General features: G+C 37.3%; 3 protein-coding genes across 3 annotated transcripts; 1 reads left to right on the forward strand and 2 right to left on the reverse strand.

The window, feature by feature from the left end:
- The first annotated feature begins 787 nt into the window (after positions 1-787).
- On the forward strand, positions 788-12,201 carry LOC128243305 (heparan sulfate glucosamine 3-O-sulfotransferase 6-like). The gene is made up of 2 exons (XM_052961004.1): positions 788-1,624; positions 10,696-12,201. Exons 1-2 carry the CDS (start codon positions 1,125-1,127, stop codon positions 11,312-11,314), a joined length of 1,119 nt encoding a protein of 372 aa, XP_052816964.1. The 5' UTR covers positions 788-1,124; the 3' UTR covers positions 11,315-12,201.
- Positions 12,202-12,407: 206 nt separating this feature from the next.
- LOC128213733 (uncharacterized) lies at positions 12,408-14,328 on the reverse strand. The gene is made up of 2 exons (XM_052919759.1): positions 14,180-14,328; positions 12,408-13,695 (listed from the first exon to the last, which is right to left on the reverse strand). Exons 1-2 carry the CDS (start codon positions 14,326-14,328, stop codon positions 12,408-12,410), a joined length of 1,437 nt encoding a protein of 478 aa, XP_052775719.1.
- Positions 14,329-14,795: 467 nt separating this feature from the next.
- Positions 14,796-16,028, reverse strand: LOC128213739 (uncharacterized). Its single transcript, XM_052919773.1, has one exon. The coding sequence runs from the start codon at positions 16,026-16,028 to the stop codon at positions 14,796-14,798; it is 1,233 nt and encodes a 410-aa protein (XP_052775733.1).
- Between the last annotated feature and the right edge of the window lie 5,388 nt (positions 16,029-21,416).

The raw sequence follows: 21,416 nt of genomic DNA on the forward strand, positions 1-21,416 counted from the left end.
GAAGTACATTCTTAATGATTAAGCAGGGCTCGTTTGCTTCTCTCAATCCGCCCAGCCTCTTAATCATTGAAATTTTACTTCATGCCATCTTACTATTACATGACTGTTTATGTACTCACCTGTTGGCTTGCATACATTTGAAACGGATCTTCATGATAATCTGTTCAAACTCCAATCGTTTATTGACATTTAATACTAAAAGTACCTATATAGGTGAAACTCTGTGTATGTCAAGTAACAACATTTAAAAAGACAGTGCTTTCCTTGTAGAATATGCATAAGGCTATAATAGCAATATTGACCACAATGCCAAATATAACAAAGTCAAAACTTTGTAAGATCAAAAATGCAACTCACATTATAAAACATAAAAAATAAAGCATAAAACACAGCAACAAAACACCACCACCACCACCACCACCACCACAAACAACGGCGAAGATATGTATTCGCACCAGCAGTATAGTGCTTGATCTCCTGTAGATATCGTTGATATGTTAACCAAGTCGTCGGTGTTCTTTTCTATCTTGTTTTCTACGAGACATTTATCCTGATCTACAACGCTGTAATACTAAATAGCGAGGTGCAATTACAAGCATTCGTTTAACACCTAATGCGAATTATTAATATAAATTGGGATTAATGTTGTAGCGAAGTCTGTAATCTGCTTAAATTACATGTTTAGGCTCACCCAACTGTGATTCCCATTAACACTTGGCTTGGCTTCGTCGTAGAAATATTCTCGTCCGTTTAGCCTCACACTAAAGCTATCGGAAATATTTACAGCCTCGTGGTTTTGCTGCGTTGCGTTACAAGACGTCCTCACAAATCTCGAGAATGTTTTAGGACGAGCACGGTGATGTGCCTTGTTCGCTTTTATAACGTTTTTATGTGAAGACTTGACTAGTTTGTATACATACCCGTCAAACTTAACGATTCAGTGTTAGAAGTTCTTCAATCAGATTTAAATTGTATCGGAAAATGGGTGGCTAATATCGTCAAACGGCATGACAGTATAAAAATAATTAACCACCACAGCGGGATATTAAAAGGATACTATAGGAGCATAATAAGTGTTTAAAATTTTGAAATGAATAAGATTTATGATTGCGATGTAAAATTGTATGCTATTAAATGACGGATGTTTTCGGAAATGCAGATGTATACGTAGCAGGTTAAAAGTGTTTCTGTTCGCTATGAGTGTCAGCGTGTTGTTGTCCGTGACAGGACTTCTGATGCTAGCGTCTGTCCACCCCAGCCGGACATTTGCCAAGTCAGTCGACACAGATGACGCCGTCTTCTCCGCGAGAAGCTCATTCGAGGGCAATGGGGACGTAACTATAGACAACATACACGCCACTGACCGACATATTACCGACACCGACAACACTAAAGATGATTTAGTACTGGACGATTTTAAAAATGAATACCATATAAGCAGAGATATTGATTTTCAAGTAAGGAATAAGACAAAACGCCTACCGCATGCACTTATTATTGGAGTTAAAAAGGCAGGAACCCGGGCTCTTTTGGAATATCTTCGTTTGCACCCTGACGTTAGGGCTCCAGGGCCTGAGACCCATTTCTTCGATAAACACTATGACAAGGGCCTGAAATGGTACAGGTGAGAGGCTTGTAGTCTGATGTACCTAATACAGTTTGTTGAAGTTAATGTACTGAATGAGATCATATTTTCAAGCAATTATAAACTTGTACATATAAAATAGCCATTGTATTAAAGCATGCTAAATATAACTATACATTTATAAAATTATACACCTCTTTTAAAAATATTTATTCTGAACTCATGGCTGGTATTGAAATCGAGCGTTCATCAAAAGAAAACGATGTTCGGGATACTCAAGAACATGGGTATTGTATAACACTATGTGGCAAATGTATACAAACACACATTGTAGTAATCGTGTGATTAATCCAATGTTTGGCTTCGCTGGCACGGTCACTAAACCTACTCTTGAGTTTGATAAACACTCGGACACGAAGTCGCTTTTCATCATCTCTCGAAACACTACTAAAATAGTTCAACGGCGCCTCTCCTTTTACAACTATTCGTCCGTGCTGCCTAATTGTATAAAATATAAAATATTAAAACATACTGTCAACAAAATGTTTTGAAGACATTTAACACTAATAGACTAAGAGCTTTATAAGGAAATGTAATGCCCACCTTACATACATAGCAGAGTTAATGATCGGGGTATTCATGATGATAAATGAAGTGAAAGAGAACATGTTTGAGGTTTTCATAATTGGATATTGTCCATGCGGTCGATTGCACATTTAATGGCTGGCTAATTACTCGTGTACCAAGGCCTCAGCAAATTAACCTCGCATAGGGTCTTATTTTTCTCCAAATGAAACCAAATCGCCATCGAGCAGGGTCTTAAAAATAAACGGCGGTTGAGTAAATTATTTTTCAGACTTTGAATTCGTCTCCATCTGTAAAGGGGAGTCGATATTGGGATCAATGTCTTCTGCGGGGCTTTATATGGCCCATGCATAGCCGGAATTATGAGAATAAAGCACCGGATACTTAGAGAAATTGTTTTCATAATCGTAATAGAGTTGTGAAGATGACAGCCTTTCTTCTGCTCACCACACACACAGAGCAAACAGAAACCTATTCAGGAAATAATTAACTTGTTTTGTAAACATTCAATTATAGTCAAACGCTTGTAGTCAATGAATTTTTATAAGGCCGGATGAACAGAACTATGCAAGTGTCTTTTCAATAGCGTCAACATTTGTTACATTGCTGTGAATATAGATACAGAAGCTCATGAGCGAATACAAGTTGTATTTTAATTAAAGCTGCGCTCTCACAGATTGGACGTTTTGACAACTTTTTTTTATTTTTTGTCTTGGAACGAGCCAATTTTTGCAAAAATCCATGGAAACCAGTTATATATAACTGCTGAAAAAAATTAGACCGCAGATTTTTATATTTAAGTTCAAAAACTGATTTTTCATGCATTTTTCTTAAACCGTTAGTAACGGTTTAAGCCATAACACATTAATTTTCGAACAGAAATAAGAAAATCTACGATCTGATTTTTTGTCAGCAATCTTATATTATTGGTTTGCATTTACGCAAAAACTTGCTCTTTCCAAGACAAAACATAAAAAAAGTTGTACAAATGGTATATCTGTGAGAGTGCAGCTTTAAAACGAAAAGTACGTACACACCAGCAACATGCCAAGAAAAGTTAAAATGCATTATCTTCTTTTGAATAATTATATGGCATTTAAAAACCGTATCCGCACTGTTGTCTTATGAAACAGGACTCGACTTTTATCTAGACTTTACATATTATGTTGGCGTATTGTTGTCTTTCCCTTATAAGAAGTGCATACTGCCCACATCATGCTCTTGGTGACTGATAGTAGGCACACTGCCCACATCATGCTCTTGGTGACTGATAGTAGGCACACGGCCCACATCATGCTCTTGGTGACTGATAGTAGGCACACTGCCCACATCATGCTCTTGGTGACTGATAGTAGGCACACTGCCCACATCATGCTCTTGGTGACTGATAGTAGGCACACTGCCCACATCATGCTCTTGGTGACTGATAGTAGGCATACTGCCCACATCATGCTCTTGGTGACTGATAGTAGGCATACTGCCCACATCATGCTCTTGGTGACTGATAGTAGGCATACTGCCCACATCATGCTCTTGGTGACTGATAGTAGGCATACTGCCCACATCATGCTCTTGGTGACTGATAGTAGGCATACTGCCCACATCATGCTCTTGGTGACTGATAGTAGGCATACTGCCCACATCATGCTCTTGGTGACTGATAGTAGGCATACTGCCCACATCATGCTCTTGGTGACTGATAGCAGGCACACTGCCCACATCATGCTCTTGGTGACTGATAGCAGGCACACTGCCCACATCATGCTCTTGGTGACTGATAGTAGGCATACTGCCCACATCATGCTCTTGGTGACTGATAGTAGGCATACTGCCCACATCATGCTCTTGGTGACTGATAGTAGGCACACTGCCCACATCATGCTCTTGGTGACTGATAGTAGGCACACTGCCCACATCATGCTCTTGGTGACTGATAGCAGGCACACTGCCCACATCATGCTCTTGGTGACTGATAGTAGGCACACTGCCCACATCATGCTCTTGGTGACTGATAGTAGGCATACTGCCCACATCATGCTCTTGGTGACTGATAGTAGGCATACTAGCAGGCACACTATCATTTGATTTGACTTATAAGATTTTGTGTGTTGTACCTGGAGTGTATTGCTTATATAGAAAATAGAAACGAAACTAAGCGTGGATTACAGGACTTAAACTAGAACATTTGCAAACAGTCTGAATATCATCTAATATAAAATAAGATATTACATGTATCTCATATTTTGAATCAAACTTTGTATTTTACAACTAGAGTGTAAACAATCTAAACATTAGTTTGCCTCCCTTTACATTAAAGACTTTGAAATAAATTACTTTTTATCTCACAAAAATCATTTCATAAACTAGATTTATGAATTACTTAATTCAAAATGAATTCTTTTGATAAACTTAGCTCATGGTCCGTACAGTTTTGACATTATACAGTTTCAGGGATGTTGAGAGAGATGTGTACTTCAACACTAATGGGCAGAGATTAAGTTTCACAACGAAAATGAATTATGCATAACTTGTATTAATTTCAGATGTCATCAAACTCCTTTATTATTATTATTATGAATTTGTTTTTGTTTTATAACAATACAATTTTACAAAATATTTACAAGCACAATGCCAAAATCTTAATAGATTCATATACAATATATAATTTTGAAACATGTTTTTACAACATTATGTTAATCACGATGTTACGCGAGAGTGTGATCTTGTGTTGTGGGGGAAACCGGAGAAGCTGGAGGAAACCCACCGGCTCGGTGACCTCTAACAACACTCACATGCGCCAAGGCCGGGAATCGAACCTGGGTCGCCTTGGTGAGAATCGAGCGTTATATCACCCCCGGAAGAAAGAGATAGTACAACATACTTCTATCATAACCTCAAATGAATACACATTACAACCAGATATAACGTCTTCTGTTTCCGCTTCTGCTATGTTAAATAATTCCTGGAAACCCTGATGTAAATAATAATTTCCCTATGTTTGTTATGGCTATTAAAGCCCGGTCACAAAAACGGGTTAAGGACGCCAAGTCCAGGTGAAATTGCAAACTCTCGCTGCGAGTGCAGGGGGTACCGAGGCTATCCTGCGCGCGCCTTGGCCTTCTTTCCTCACCGTTTGACGTATCGGGAGCTTTTAAAGCGGAGTTGGAAGTTTTCGATGTGTCGTAGAAAAAAATAGCGGCCATAAGCCCGTAGACGCGCTGTACGCAGCCTTTGATTGTTAGACAGTCAACGACGTGCCTACGGACTTACGGCCACTGAATTTTTGAATAAATTATAGATGAACAAAGTAATGTAGCAATACTAAAATGAAAGCCCAATTTGTAACCCAGGTCAAAACTCATGATAACCTTTGAAGTTTGATAATATTTATAAATAACATGTCATTACATTTGTTATAATATGTATGACAGAGCTATTATCGAACTAGTATCGAATATTTCATGTTAACAATACCAGATCAGATTTTGATCAAGTTGTGTGTGGTGTACCTCAAGGAAGTATATTAGGTCCTCTGCTGTTTTTATGCTACATTAATGACATGAATACAAGCATCAGTTCTAAATGCAAACTTATACTTTATGCTGATGACAGCGCTATCTTATTTTCTCATAAAGATCCTGATATTATTAGACAAGTTCTTGGTCAAGAATTGCAAAACTGCAGCATGTGTTTAACTGATAACAAATTATCCCTTCATCTAGGAAAGACCGAATGCATTCTTTTTGGCTCCAAACGTAAACTTGGCAAAATAGGGGATTTCAGCATTCAATGTAATGGCCATAAAATCAAGTCTCAAGATTCAGTCAAATATCTTGGGTCAATTTTGGACTCTGATTTGTCAGGTACATCTACTGTGAACAATATTGTTAAGAAGGTTAACTCTAGAATCAAATATTTATATAGACAACGTGAATTTTTAAACAAATCTTTTAGGAAAACTCCTGGTAATGCATTAGTTCAATGTCATCTTGACTATGCTTCATCATCTTGGTACTGTGGCCTTACCATGAAGTCTAAAAATAGACTCCAGGTGGCACAAAATAAGATTGTTCGTTTTATTAATAATTGTCATTGTAGAACCTCGCTTTCAGTGGCAAGTTTTGCTGATCTTGATTTTTTAAATGTCGAACAAAGATGTAGACAACTTAGGCTGAATCATGTACACAAAATATTTTATGACAAGTGTCCAAGTTATATGAAGGATAATTTTGCCAAATTTAACGAGGTTCACTCATATGCAGTAGATCCAACTTAAAATTTTATGTCCCACATAATGGTGGTTTTACAGTAGCTTCTTTTTATTATAATGGTATACGGTATTGAAACATGCTTCCAAATAACATCAAAGACACAGAATCAAAGTATGTTTTTAAGAAATTAGTCAAAACTCACCTCCTAAAGGAGATGGAGAAGTTTGAAAAGTCTGTCTTTTTGTATTCATAATTTATATGTATTAGATCAATATAAGTGCGCTTTCTAAGAATACGCACAATTTTTATATTGTTGCTTTGGTAATTTTTTAAAGATTCCTCAACTGTTTGTTTAAATTGTGTGGTATATCATATACTTATGTGATACTGATAGTAGTTTAAGTGTGATGAATGTCATATATTAATTTAATTCATATGAGTATATGATATAATATTATATAATACTGTCCACTAAATCATTTAATGCCAACTTTAATATCTTAGACATGGACCCCGTTGGAAATAAGCTTTTGTACTTGTGCAAATCTTTACGGGTTATCCTGTGCAATGTCATTTATTATGTTAAACTTTATTTGGTAAAACTTTATTTGGTAATAAATTAGATAGCTTTATCATTAACACCAGAAGTAATACTTGTTTTAGTAGATCTAGTATTATGTATTTCATGTTAAACTTTCTGTGATATAACTTATTAGGGCTCTAAATATCATGCAAATACAATATGTGATATATCCTATATTGATGTAAAATGTACTGTTATTGACATAATGCACGAATAAAACTACTATTAACTAGTCATTAAATTGTGTATTGAAACCTATATAAAACACTTAAACCCACTACGCAAAGTTTGATAAATTAATAAAACACGAAATACAATGCAACCTTTTACCTAATAATACTGGTTAAAAGCCAGAAAAAGAAACACACATACCAATAGGATTGAAATAGATTGAAATAACTCTTTTCTGCTTTACTTGAAGTTATTGATGACATTTCTAAAAACAAAAAAGTCGATGCAGTGTAATGAAATGAAGTCATCACAACTATTAAATCACAAAAAAAACTTTTGACTGCTACTCTGCTGCCTTGTTAGCTGTCAATTGTTCTATAAATTGGGTAAAAAATAATCGAATTAAAATAATAATTAAACAAAAAGTATGTCCATCAATAGAAGCCATAAAATAGAAGAAAACATAACGATACAAGTAGAAGAAATAAATTATAAGCTCGCTTCTCTGTAACTACACCCAACAACACATGTCATTCTATTATACTATGAAGTAAGTTAAAGATGCTCTCTTACTCCCAAATAAGATTTACCAAATTTAATAAAATTGTTTTAATATTCCGTAAAGATGAATAAATCGGAAACAATGGTTCTTATGAAGGATACCCTGTTGGATTTGAAAGAAATACGCATAAACTACGGTATTTCTACCTTAGAAGTCTAAAGTAGACCTCAGTCATGTACATCTTTTAGCATTCACCAATCATTTAATATTTGCGCTTTCTGCTAACTACACGGTTAAAATCTTGGTATCAGTAATTAATATTTTCCATAAATGTATTATTTAGTTAGTAGATAAAGGTTTATCAGTCAAATTGTATGTTTGCTATACATGTGTATGTATTGATTTTGAATAAGAGTGTCACTTTAAAGGCATTTTGGTTGCTCCTTCGTTTGTTCCAGTACTTTTGATAAAACAAACACAATAATACCTGTTCACCATGATGGATGGATAATGGCGGCTATCGCTTATGCCAAGACAACAGGCACTCTGTATTCGTGCTTCAAACACAACATACACCTCATCCCCATCAGCTGCGAAAACATACATTTGTTTACTTAGCGATATAATCTACCCACCCCACAAAAACTATAATAAATTGCATGTAAACAATTAATTGTTATTGTATGTGTACGATATGTTTTGACTCTACTTAAGTATGCAAGAAGTTCCATCTTCAGCGATAAACATTTTGGTTTTCTCATACATGTTAACAATTTGTTTGTGTGTTTGAATAAAAAAATTAACTGTTAAACACATTTATCATCTACAACAAAAGGGGACATTATCAGAAGACGAATGGTTATGTTTTGTGTCAAGTAACAATTTAAATATTTTTCTAATATCTGTTAAGACTCTGTTCAGACCGGGAGCCCATTTCCTGTTTTGAATTTAATTCTTCACTGTTTTCTCAAAACATCCGGTTTTCAAAGTAAATTTCTAAAATCCATTTGCTCAGAGAAATGCCGTTATAAAAAATATTTTCTGCATTAGCGATGCTTTTCAATTTATTTAGGCATTTGTGGGGTCTTTAAGCAGCATCTCTTGGTGTAGCTAATCAATGCGAAACGCGAACCTGACACCGAAAGACAATGTTTTAATGACAGTACACGACGAAAACGAGGAAGATATGTCCACGGGGGACTTCAGTTGCAATCATTCCTTTCAGGGCGCGAACGTTGCAAGAACCATTTATTGTTTCTAGTTCTCCTCTTAATGGAAACACCATTAGAAGTGAATTAACACTAAACCAATTGAAATTAAACGTTTTTATATTGTTTGTAATTAAGTTTGCAAAGCTAATTTTTAGGGTTTTAACTTTACCAGTTAACTATTCAACTGTCATTTTACCTTGAAGAATATAATAAAATAACTCTGATGTTTTCTTCTCAGAACGGAAAAAATCCTATTGAACGTATAAGAAAATTATTTTAGGTTTAGACACGTTCTTATATTCGTAATACCACGAGGAAATGAATGGTTTGAATGATATATGTTGTAGTACCACGTGTTGGCTACGAAACTGGCCTTTTTATGACCTTATAATTACAGGGCATCGTAGGAAACGTTGAAGTATTCCTTTAGATCTACTGCGTTAGTAGCGATTAACATCGCACTGCATCGAATATGAGCAAATGATCGCTAGAAACGTTTTCCCAATTATCTACGTGTAATTAATGAACATTACATGAAACAAACACCTATAGGGCCGACAATGTGTGTGGTGGATAGGAACTTTCGCGTTTTAACTTACACATTTCGGAAGATTTTTGAAAGAGGAATGTACTACAGATTTATTCGGATTTTATTGTTTTAGTTTAGTACCCTGCCATTAATTCTTATACGAAACATATTTCAAGAGAAGATTTATTTTATTATTATCACAATAACCAATTAGTTTATGTTCCGTTTCACGCAGGTTCAGATGGAATAGATATAACGTTGCGCCATAATATAAGTACTTTGTAATAAAATACACCGAGCCCAATTTAGACCGACTAAAAGGAACATTCGTACCACGAAACTGCAACACCGACATGGACAATATCTTCTTCGCCTTTATTTAACTTTATCTTTTTTTCTAATACCGAAAACAAATCTGCTATCTTTATTGCTGCTTTCCTTCAATTTAAAACCATGATTATTATTTCATATTTTAATAGGGAATATTGTTGAAGTTCCAAATATAAATTCATACTGGTTCCAAAGACGTCAAATGACATTCCCAGGAAAACAATTTTACCCACCAAATGTCATATGAAAACCCACCTAATTGCAAGCTATTAGTCATTAAAATATATTTGAATACGCCAGAACATTGGTAATTATTTCAGGAAAATCACTCCCAAGGGAAATGAAGCTATTCATTTGGTTTTAAGGAGTAGCCTATTATCAACAGTCCTCATATGCCTGAACATAGAAGCCTTCTATTCAGAAAGTACACAATTAAATTATTCGGGAAATATTTTGTCGTTTCAAGTTGGACTTGACTTTGACATTATATAGGTTAAGGTACTTTGAAAGTTTTTCATGTCTCTGTTTGTTTTGTATGAGGATTGATGCTATTTTCCACAGTCGCAGTGTGCTTGTCACCACATAGGTGTTGTATTACAAGCCATGTAAATATGGAATATAACAAGAACTTTCATTCATCGATTAAACGTCACGTGGGACATATTTTATGACTAACGGTCTCCCAATGTGTCTGTTGATGCATTTATGTTTACTTAAAGCCTTCCAGAAGAAATGTCTAAGGACTTGATCTAAGAGTCAAAATCGGTTCCTTCCAAATTTACGTCATCCTTTTTCACAGTATAAAACTGTCGCAATGTCTGTATTTTGCTTAAAATGACATTATCAGATTATCTAAAGAACTTGATACTTTTTTTAAAGACGTTGATATCTTTATTTCTCTTTCACAGGAAATATTCAGACTTATTATGTACACGCATGATTCGAATCGCAAACATTTTAATAATATGTTTCTGTTTCTCTTTAAAAGGAGCCTGATGCCGGAGACGTACAAAGACCAGCTGACCATCGAGAAGACGCCATCTTACTTCGTTACCAAGGGTATCCCAGAACGTGTGTATCGCATGTCAAAAAAGACCAAACTCATTGTAGTGTTTAGAGACCCCGTGACTCGTGCAATATCCGACTATGCTCAGCTTGCCAGTCGAAATCCATCCGTAAAGTCGTTCGATGAGATGGTGTTTATAAACAACGAAACTCGAGTTATTGACACCTCTTGGACGCTAGTGAAGATAGGCTTGTACGCCCTTCATTTATCTCGCTGGCTCGAGTACTTTCCTCTCAACCAGATGCTGTTTGTAAGTGGAGAGGACCTCATTAGAGCCCCGGCATCTGAAATGAGACGTGTGCAACAATTCCTAGAATTAAAGCAACATATCACCTCTGATAATTTTACGTATAATTACACCAAAGGCTTTCCGTGTTATAAGAAAGACTCGTCAAAGTCGAGCTGGCATTGCCTGAATGAAGAAAAGGGGCGCCAGCATCCACATATAGAACCCTCCGTGCGGCAACGTCTACAGGATTTCTACAGACCCTTCAATCATAGACTATTTTCAATGGCAGGGAGAGACTTCAACTGGTCTTAATAGATAGTTCGTTTCAATTCAATCCAAGTGTTGCTTGAAACTCACATATTTCATCCATTGAAAGCATTCAAGTACATTTCCATATCGTTTCACTTTATTTGTTAAGGGCCTTTGCGGAAGAGACGTTTGAGAATATTGGTTTGCTTAGATCTGAAAACTGCACATTTCATATTCGTGTTTGAAGTAATTAACGCTTCTGTACCACTACTTATATTGTTTACACGTGTTCGTTCTTTCCAAAACACACGTGCATAATTTGCAATACAAGAGGTTAATCTTTTGTCAAGGGATTTATACTTATACATTTTACCTCTTGAAACTTATCCGACATCATCATTTATAATCTATTACTTAGACTGTTTAAAGAATTTAGTTTTGCAGCAAAGAACAGTAACATCTTTGCAGCAAAGAACAGTAACGTCTTTGCAGCAAAGAACAGTAACGTCATATTTCACGCCCAGAAAGTGCCTAATATTACAAAATGTACATGTTTACACTGTTTGCAGACGAGGGCGAATAACAAAATATACTTACACACTATTTTTGGACGGCTTAATGCAATTGAACTGTACACATGCGTTATGTTATATCATATATTATGAGTATTACATAAACATATTTTAACAAAATACGAACTGACATGACGAAATCGTGTTAATATCTTGTTAAGCTTTTTTATTGGGTCACACAAAAAGAGTGTTCATGACTGAATATATTAATTGAATATCCAGTGTAACGTTGATGATTGTGTTAAATAGAGAATATTTTGACAAAATATTGTAATTGTTATTACATGACGAGATTTGTTTTAATTATGTATCTTGTATAATATTTGTGATTGTATAAACGTATTTATGGTATTTGAATACTTATTAAAGTATATGACGAAGGAAGGTTTCGATTTACAATACCCTTAAAGTAAGTTTCATATATCTATTTTACAGGAATATGTTGCTAACATTGAAAAATATGTTAGAATGATTCCATAATATTAATAGTACCACACTATTCTCCTGACCAGCTTTGTATACACTGGGGTGTCAACTCCCTTAAACGTAAATGGCCAATGACTTATTTGCACCAAGTGAGCGTCTTAGTCCGTTGGCCATATGGTCCCTGTGGTATTGATCTTCACAAACGGACTGATAGTTTGATTTTTGTCTTCAAGGCTGTATAATGGCCATATTGTCCCTGTTTTATCTGGGAACTGGCCTGGTATTTTGTCTTCAAGGCTGTATAATGGCCATATTGTCTCTGTGCCATCTTGGAACTGGCCTGGTATCTTGTCTTCAAGGCTGTATAATGGCCATATTGTCTCTGTGCCATCTGGGAACTGGCCTGGTATCTTGTCTTCAAGGCTGTATAATGGCCATATTGTCTCTTCGCCATCTGGGAACTGGCCTGGTATCATGTCTTCAAGGCTGTATAATGGCCATATTGTCTCTGTGCCATCTTGGGAACTGGCCTGGTATCTTGTCTTCAAGGCTGTATAATGGCCATATTGTCTCTGTGCCATCTGGGAACTGGCCTGATATCTTGTCTTCAAGGCCGTATAATGGCCATATTGTCTCTGTGCCATCTGGGAACTGACCTGGTAATTTGTCTTCAAGGCTGTATTATGGCCATATTGTCCCTGTTTTATCTGGGAACTGGCTTGGTATCTTGTCTTCAAGGCTGTATAATGGTCATATTGTCCCTGTTTTATCTGGGAATTGGCCTGGTAATTTGTCTTCAAGACTGTATAATGGCCATATTGTCCCTGTTTTATCTGGAAACTGTCCTGGTATCTTGTCTTCGAGGCTGTATAATGGCCATTTTGTTTCTGTGCCATCCGGGAACTGGCCTGGTATATTGTTTCTGTGCCATCTGAGAACTGGCCTGGTATCTTGTCTTCAAGGCTGTATAATGGCCATATTGTCTCTGTGCCATCTGGAAACTGGCCTGGTATATTGTCTCTGTGCCATCTGGGAACTGGCCTGGTATATTGTCTCTTTGCCATCTGGGAACTGGCCTGGTATATTGTCTCTGTTCCATCTGGGAATTGGCCTGGTATCTTGTCTTCAAGGCTGTATAATGGCCATATTGTCTCTGTGCCATCTGGGAACTGGCCTGGTATCTTGTCTTCAAGGCTGTATAATGTCCAAATTGTCGCTGTGCCATCTGGGAACTGGCCTGGTATCTTGTCTTCAAGGCTGTATAATGGCCATATTGTCCCTGTGCCATCTGGGAACTGGCCTGGTATCTTGTCTTCAAGGCTGTATAATGGCCATATTGTCTCTGTGCCATCTGGGAACTGGCCTGTTATCTTGTCTTCAAGGCTGTATAATGGCCATATTGTCTCTGTGTCATCTGGGAACTGGCCTGGTAATTTGTCTTCAAGGCTGTATTATGGCCATATTGTCCCTGTTTTATCTGGGAACTGGCTTGGTATCTTGTCTTCAAGGCTGTATAATGGCTATATTGTCTCTGTTTTATCTGGGAACTGGCCTGGTATCTTGTCTTCAATGCTGTATAATGGTCATATTGTCCCTGTTTTATCTGGGAACTGGCCTGGTATCTTGTCTTCAAGGCTGTATAATGGCCATATTGTCCCTGTTTTATCTGGGAACTGGCCTGGTATCTTGTCTTCAAGGCTGTATAATGGTCATATTGTCCCTGTTTTATCTGGGAATTGGCCTGGTAATTTGTCTTCAAGGCTGTTTAATGGCCATATTGTATCTGTGCCATCTGGAAACTGGCCTGGCATCTTGTCTTCAAGGCTGTATAATGGTCATATTGTCCCTGTTTTATCTGGGAATTGGCCTGGTAATTTGTCTTCAAGGCTGTATAATGGCCATATTGTCTCTGTGCCATCTGGGAACTGGCCTGGTATATTGTCTCTGTTCCATCTGGGAATTGGCCTGGTATCTTGTCTTCAAGGCTGTATAATGGTCATATTGTCTCTGTGCCATCTGGGAACTGGCCTGGTATCTTGTCCTCAAGGCTGTATAATGGCCATATTGTCTCTGTGCCATCTGGGAACTGGCCTGATATCTTGTCTTCAAGGCTGTATTTTGGCCATATTGTCCCTGTTTTATCTAAGAACTGGCCTGGTATATTGTCTTCAAGATTGTATAATGGCCATATTGTTTCTGTGCCATCTGGGAACTGGCCTGGTATTTTGTCTTCAAGGCTGTATAATGGCCATATTGTCTCTTTGCCATCTCGGAACTGGCCTGGTATATTGTCTTCAAGGCTGTATAATGGCCATATTGTCTCTTCGCCATCTGGGAACTCGCCTGGTATCTTGTCTTCAAGGCTGTATAATGGCCATATTGTCTCTTCGCCATCTGGGAACTGGCCTGGTATTTTGTCTTCAAGGCTGTATAATGGCCATATTGTCTCTTTGCCATCTCGGAACTGGCCTGGTATATTGTCTTCAAGGCTGTATAATGGCCATATTGTCTCTTCGCCATCTGGGAACTGGCCTGGTATCTTGTCTTCAAGGCTGTATAATGGCCATATTGTCCCTGATTATCTGGGAACTGGCCTGGTATTTTGTCTTCAAGGCTGTATAATGGCCATATTGTCTCTGTTCCATCTGGGAACTGGCCTGGTATCTTGTCTTCAAGGCTGTATAATGGCCATATTGTCCCTGTGCCATCTGGGAACTGGCCTGATATCTTGTCTTCAAGGCTGTATAATGGCCATATTGTCTCTTTGCCATCTCGGAACTGGCCTGGTATATTGTCTTCAAGGCTGTATAATGGCCATATTGTCTCTTCGCCATCTGGGAACTCGCCTGGTATCTTGTCTTCAAGGCTGTATTATGACCATATTGTCTCTTCGCCATCTGGGAACTGGCCTGGAATTTTGTCTTCAAGGCTGTATAATGGCCATATTGTCCCTGTTTTATCTGGGAACTGGCCTGGTATTTTGTCTTCAATGCTGTATAATGGCCATATTGTCTCTGTTCCATCTGGGAACTGGCCTGGTATCTTGTCTTCAAGGCTGTATAATGGCCATATTGTCCCTGTGCCATCTGGGAACTGGCCTGATATCTTGTCTTCAAGGCTGTATAATGGCCATATTGTCTCTGTGCCATCTTGGAACTGGCCTGGTATCTTGTCTTCAAGGCTGTATAATGGCCATATTGTCTCTGCGCCATCTGGGAACTGGCCTGGTTTTTTGTCTTCAAGGCTGTATAATGGCCATATTGCCCCTGTTTTATCAGGGAACTGGCCTGGTGTTTTGTCTTCAAGGCTGTATAATGGCCATATTGTCCCTGTTTTATCTGGGAACTGGCCTGGTATTTTGTCTTCAAGGCTGTATAATGGCCATATTGTCCCTGTTTTATCTGGGAACTGGCCTGGTATTTTGTCTTCAAGACTGTATAATGGTCATATTGTCCCTGTGCCATCTGGGAACTGGCCTGGTATTTTGTCTTCAAGGCTGTATAATGGCCATATTGTCCCTGTTTTATCTGGGAACTGGCCTGGTATTTTGTCTTCAAGACTGTATAATGGTCATATTGTCCCTGTTTTATCTGGGAACTGGCCTGGTATTTTGTCTTCAAGGCTGTATAATGGCCATATTGTCCCTGTTTTATCTGGGAACTGGCCTGGTATTTTGTCTTCAAGGCTGTATAATGGCCATATTGTCTCTGTTTTATCTGGGAACTGGCCTGGTATTTTGTCTTCAAGGCTGAACAATGGCAATATTGTCTCTGTCCCATCTGGAACTGGCCTGATATCTCGTCTCCAATATCATCATTGCGATTGACCAGATGTAAACAGTTTATTGCTTTATTTTCATGACTTTATAACTGTCATTTTGCACCAGTGATTTGGTCGCGTCGCCAAGTTAGAGTTATGTAGTGATTTTATGTTATCCGTTTTGTTTCATGAGTGAACAAGAATATGCTACTTGGCATGTAGTGTATCAATTGGATTTATTCTTGACAGAGTGAGATGCACCATACTACTGATACATGAAATACAGTATGTATACAGAACTGACCTAAATTACATACATTCCGTGAGCGCAGTGATAAAACATATCGAATTCAGATGACAGATTATATTTCGTGTTTAATTGATCATTGGCAAATTTTCATTTTCACGATTCGGTTGGCATGTATTGTAGTGGCGTCTCCTGTTTCAGAGTGTGAAGTGAACACAGAGTTCTTACTTGTTACATTGATGTTCATGTGTTTTATCTGTGAACACATCTCTGGCGGCCTACTGTGACCACGCAAGTCTTGTATTTCCATGTCATAGCTGTCAGTCGTACTTAACATAAAACCTTCAGCCCTGACAAAGCAGTTAAGAGGCCTGATTTGAACTCCATAGGTTGATAAAGACGTCGCTGACATTGAACAACTAGTAGATCATGTTTTTCCCTGAGCAGGTGGGTAGATCAGGCATATTAAATGAAGATCTAAAAGCAATTTCAATGGAGTAAATAAATAACACATGCTTCACCAGGTGCATAATTTACGCAATTTCAAAATGCCGAAATTCATGGAATACATCCAAAGATATTCAAAATAAACGAAAAAAGCTGTGCCGCACAAGTATGCGCACAAAATTATGAATATTTCCAACTTAAAAACAGAATCCCCTGAAAAGAAATATAAGGGTCACTTAAATAGATCTGGTTACAACTTAAGATTCAAAATCATGAAAATATTTATCATCATCTTAATCATAATGAAGCAATACTACATTGGTCAAACGCGATATATACATGTTAGCATAACAATGGTCAAACGAGATATATACATGTCAACGCTACATTGGTCAAACGAGATATATAACCTTATTGAACTTCATACGACATATAGCGACATCATTGTTCCACTTGGTCAAGTCCAAAAGATTATTCACAATTCTTGGACCACTTTTGTTAACATTTATATTTTCCGGGAAATTGAGACTATTCCCTAAGATTTTTAATCTAATAGAATCGAGTTACCTCCAGTGAGACGTAAAGCTATGTTTTTCCCAAATGATCTTAAGTTGATATCAAGGTGACTGGGAACCATTAGGTCATGTTCCGCTTTGCATTCATAATAATATTTAATAAAACATGGGACTAAACAGGAAATCGCTAGCATAAAGTTTAATAAAATACCTTTTTAAAGAAGGAAAACAAAAGACACAACGCTACAAGACAACAAACAGTTCGCACCTATCAAAATAATTGCCTACCACATGACACGGGCAGTTATACTAAGTTAGAAATCCCTTTAATCGTGCTACAAGAATCTGATCAGCAGATATGTTTCGACTCTGTCATGCGGACATAGACTTGTGCAATAAAACTAGACTTAAATTGCGGAGGAAAAGTATTCCCTTAGGCTTTTGCGACATATGGATACCAAGGAGGTCTGCACATCTGCACACTTGACTATAACTACAGTTTGAAATTGTCTTACTGCCTCCGTTAAAGCGATAAAGCTGCTGGAAAACATGGCATTTGAATATTTGTCAATGTGCTGTACGCCCTAAGTGTTGTAATGTATGTGATGGGGCGGGATTCCAGTGCCCGGGAGATATATACCCCTCGTTTATGAGTACTTTCACACGTCTATTGAGTATCTCCTATGTTCCAGGTGCAGAAATTACAAACGTTTTTGTTTTGCAGTTTCAGCTGTGAAACTATTTTGTGAATAATATCTAACCATTGAATTGCTTGCAGAATTTGTAGATGGCTTAGTCTAGTATTTATGTAATTGAAGTGGATATTACATATTATGTATATTAGGTATAATTTCACTCGTTAATAATCACCCAGGCTATTATGTTTTATTCCTATATAAGGCGAGGCAACATAGTGCTTGAAATGGTATCACAGGGTCATTTTACAAGGAAATCTGGTATTGCCATAGTATTCATCAACATGTTGAACTGTAATATGCTACATGTTCAACCAAGAAAAACACATCAGACTGTTTCAATAACAAATTCAGATGACTACGCCTATCACTTTTTTAGACTTTGACTCCAGCATATGCCAACAATGTTTGGTATACTTTGAGTTCACTTTATAAAGGACACCAGTTAAACAATGGAAGCAGGGAACAGTTGTCATCTAATTGTTACCCAAATTACCCTATTCCTCTGACAGAACACGTTAAAATGCTTATACGTTAACTTATTTGCGTATATAGAAAGTGTCTAATGTTTCAAGCTTAAACAATTTAAGACACACAAATAAAACAAGGTACACATTTGACAACAATTGCTTTAGTGCTATTATCATATGCATACACACATATCTGGTAAATGTATATTCCTCACTAATCCATACTCCAGTAAATAACTACATACTTATCGGAGTGAGTATGTTACAGGAATCTTAATTCTGCGACATCAGTATTGATAGTATCTTATTAATAGGTAAACCGCGGTTCAACTCTTATTACAAGTTCAAAAGGTTTCTCATATGTGTTGTTTTGTTTGGATGTTCTTATCTTCAAATACACATCAAACGAGCTTGTCTCTAAGAAGATGGATTTATGACATTCCATGAAACTTACTTAATTAAAACATTTTAAATCAATATGTTACGACAATGAAAGGATATCGTTACGGACTTATACTGTTTCAAAACAGTATTTTTTTAATTAATCTTATTTATGCCCACAACCTGATTTCAATGATAATGATTTCAATCAATATTTTGCATCATGCAGCTTGATAGTCGACACAACAAGGAAATCGTTTTACCTATAGCAATTACCTACGTATTGGACAAACCTGTCAACATATAAATCAAGTGGCCTGAGAATTTAGGATGTATACTTTGTTCGTCAATAATATATGATTTTTCCGTAAACTTATTATTTTAATTATTATTATTTTCGTAATTAAAGAGCATACTTTCGTATTTTCAGATACATGATGAAAAAAGTTGTGATATATTATTCCTTGAAAATAATTTGTTCTCGTGAGTATCAATAATAACTTGATTTTTCCTAATATCACTTTATTTTGTGTGGAACTAAAAATCAGGCACTGAAAGGCCCGGGGAGAGTAAAACGAAGAGATATAGCCAGTCTGTCTGTGTGTGTGTGTGTGTGTGTGTGTGTGTGTGTGTGTGTGTGTGCGTGTGTGTGTGTGTGTGTGCGTGTGTGTGTGTACACACAGAAAAGAAACACAATTAACAGGAGAAAATTTATTCCTGAAAAAACATCCATCACAGTTAACAAATGCCTTTATCGTAAAATTGGAAGTGTCTCGGACTGATTGGCAGGAACTTTATTGGCTGAGACCTACTAAACTTTTTTTTTAAGGTTTAAGATTTGTTTAACTCTGCATGCTAAATAAATTGAGGCGAAACATGATTTACTATTTGTTTTATCGAACAATACACAGACGCTAGGATAGCATCACAGCATTTTGCAGTGAATCTATGCTTGACATTTTGGGCAATGGTTGACCAGATGATAGTCTAGGTAGAAGGGCTTTCTTTTCAAGCATGACATGTGTTGATAGATTTGGGTCAACATGTATTATTACCTAAGATAGTTTATTGTTTTGTTTGCTTTAAAGGAGGGGTTTGATCATACACACCTAAGTATGCTCAAACATTAATGGGCCATACTCTAAAAAGATATGTTGTTATTTAAAAAATAAACGTCTTTTCTTTCGCTTTTAGCAATGTTTCACTTTCGCTTTTCAACAGCCAACTGGAGAATTTCTTTCACCTGGATGATGGTTTCTTGTCATTTCTGTAGTTTTTTAAATTGCATGGTTGATGTTATAAAGTGGAATAAGAACACAATTGTGCGTTGTTCATTTTAATCAATGTATGTGTTTGTAGAGTGTTTGAGCGTTCGCTTTGGGTGCAGAAAGTCGAGGATTCAATCCCAAGCCGTGTCATGCTGCAACACGTTCAAAACTAGTACAAATAGCTAGCTCGTCCAGCGCTCGGCGTTTAAAGCTGCAATCTCACAGAGTGAACGTTTTGACAACTTTTTGTCTTGAAAAGACCAATTTTTGAAAATCTGCGATCTGATCCTTTGTCAGCAGGATTTCATCACTGGTTTACAGATATGTACGCAAAAAAATTGGTTCATTCCATGACAACAAATTGAAAGTTGGAAAAACGGTCAATCTGTGATAGTGCAGCTTTAAAGGGAAGTACTGGAATATTTGAAATACTCCGTAATGATTCAAACCTGTTGGAGAGTTGAATCCGGGATCATCTTGTATCTCACTCTGTTCATTCAACTATGACACACATCAAGACTGGACATTGCAGTCAGTTATATATCATGCCACCTCTTATGGCACTTAAAACAAACTTGAAAAAAAAACATACATGCCCAGTTGTAATTTTTTTTTTACGGTTTCAGATTAGTAGCACTCTATTAAATTGTTTCCTTTAGTTGCAAAACACACTGAATGCCCCTCGTCTGTAATGAGGGCGCGGATCAATGCATTGTCTACCGGTTTCAGAGGTCCAGCCATATGTAATAAGGGCGCGGGTCAATGCATTGTCTACCGATTTTAGATCTCCAACATTGTCTACCGGTTTCAGAGGTCCAATCATATGTAATAAGGGCGCGGGTCAATGCATTGTCTACCGGTTTTAGATCTCCAACCACATGAAATAAGGGCGCGGGTCAATACATTGTCTACCGGTATCAGAGGTCCAACCATATGTAATAAGGGCGCGGGTCAATACATTGTCTACCGGTTTTAGATCTCCAACCATATGAAATAAGGGCGCGGGTCAATACATTGTGTACCGGTTTTAGATCTCCAACCATATGAAATAAGGGCGCGGGTCAATACATTGTCTACCGGTTTTAGATCTCCAACCATATGAAATAAGGGCGCGGGTCAATACATTGTCTACCGGTTTTAGATCTCCAACCATATGTAATAAGGGCGCGGGTCAATACATTGTCTACCGGTTTTAGATCTCCAACCATATGTAATAAGAGCGCGGGTCAATGCATTGTGTACCGGTTTTAGATCTCCAACCATATGTAATAAGGGCGCGGGTCAATACATTGTCTACCGGTTTTAGATCTCCAACCATATGTAATAAGGACGCGGGTCAATGCATTGTGTACCGGTTTTAGATCTCCAACCATATGTAATAAGGG

The sequence above is a fragment of the Mya arenaria genome, chromosome 2 (assembly GCF_026914265.1).
Source record: "Mya arenaria isolate MELC-2E11 chromosome 2, ASM2691426v1".
NCBI lineage: Eukaryota > Metazoa > Mollusca > Bivalvia > Myida > Myidae > Mya > Mya arenaria.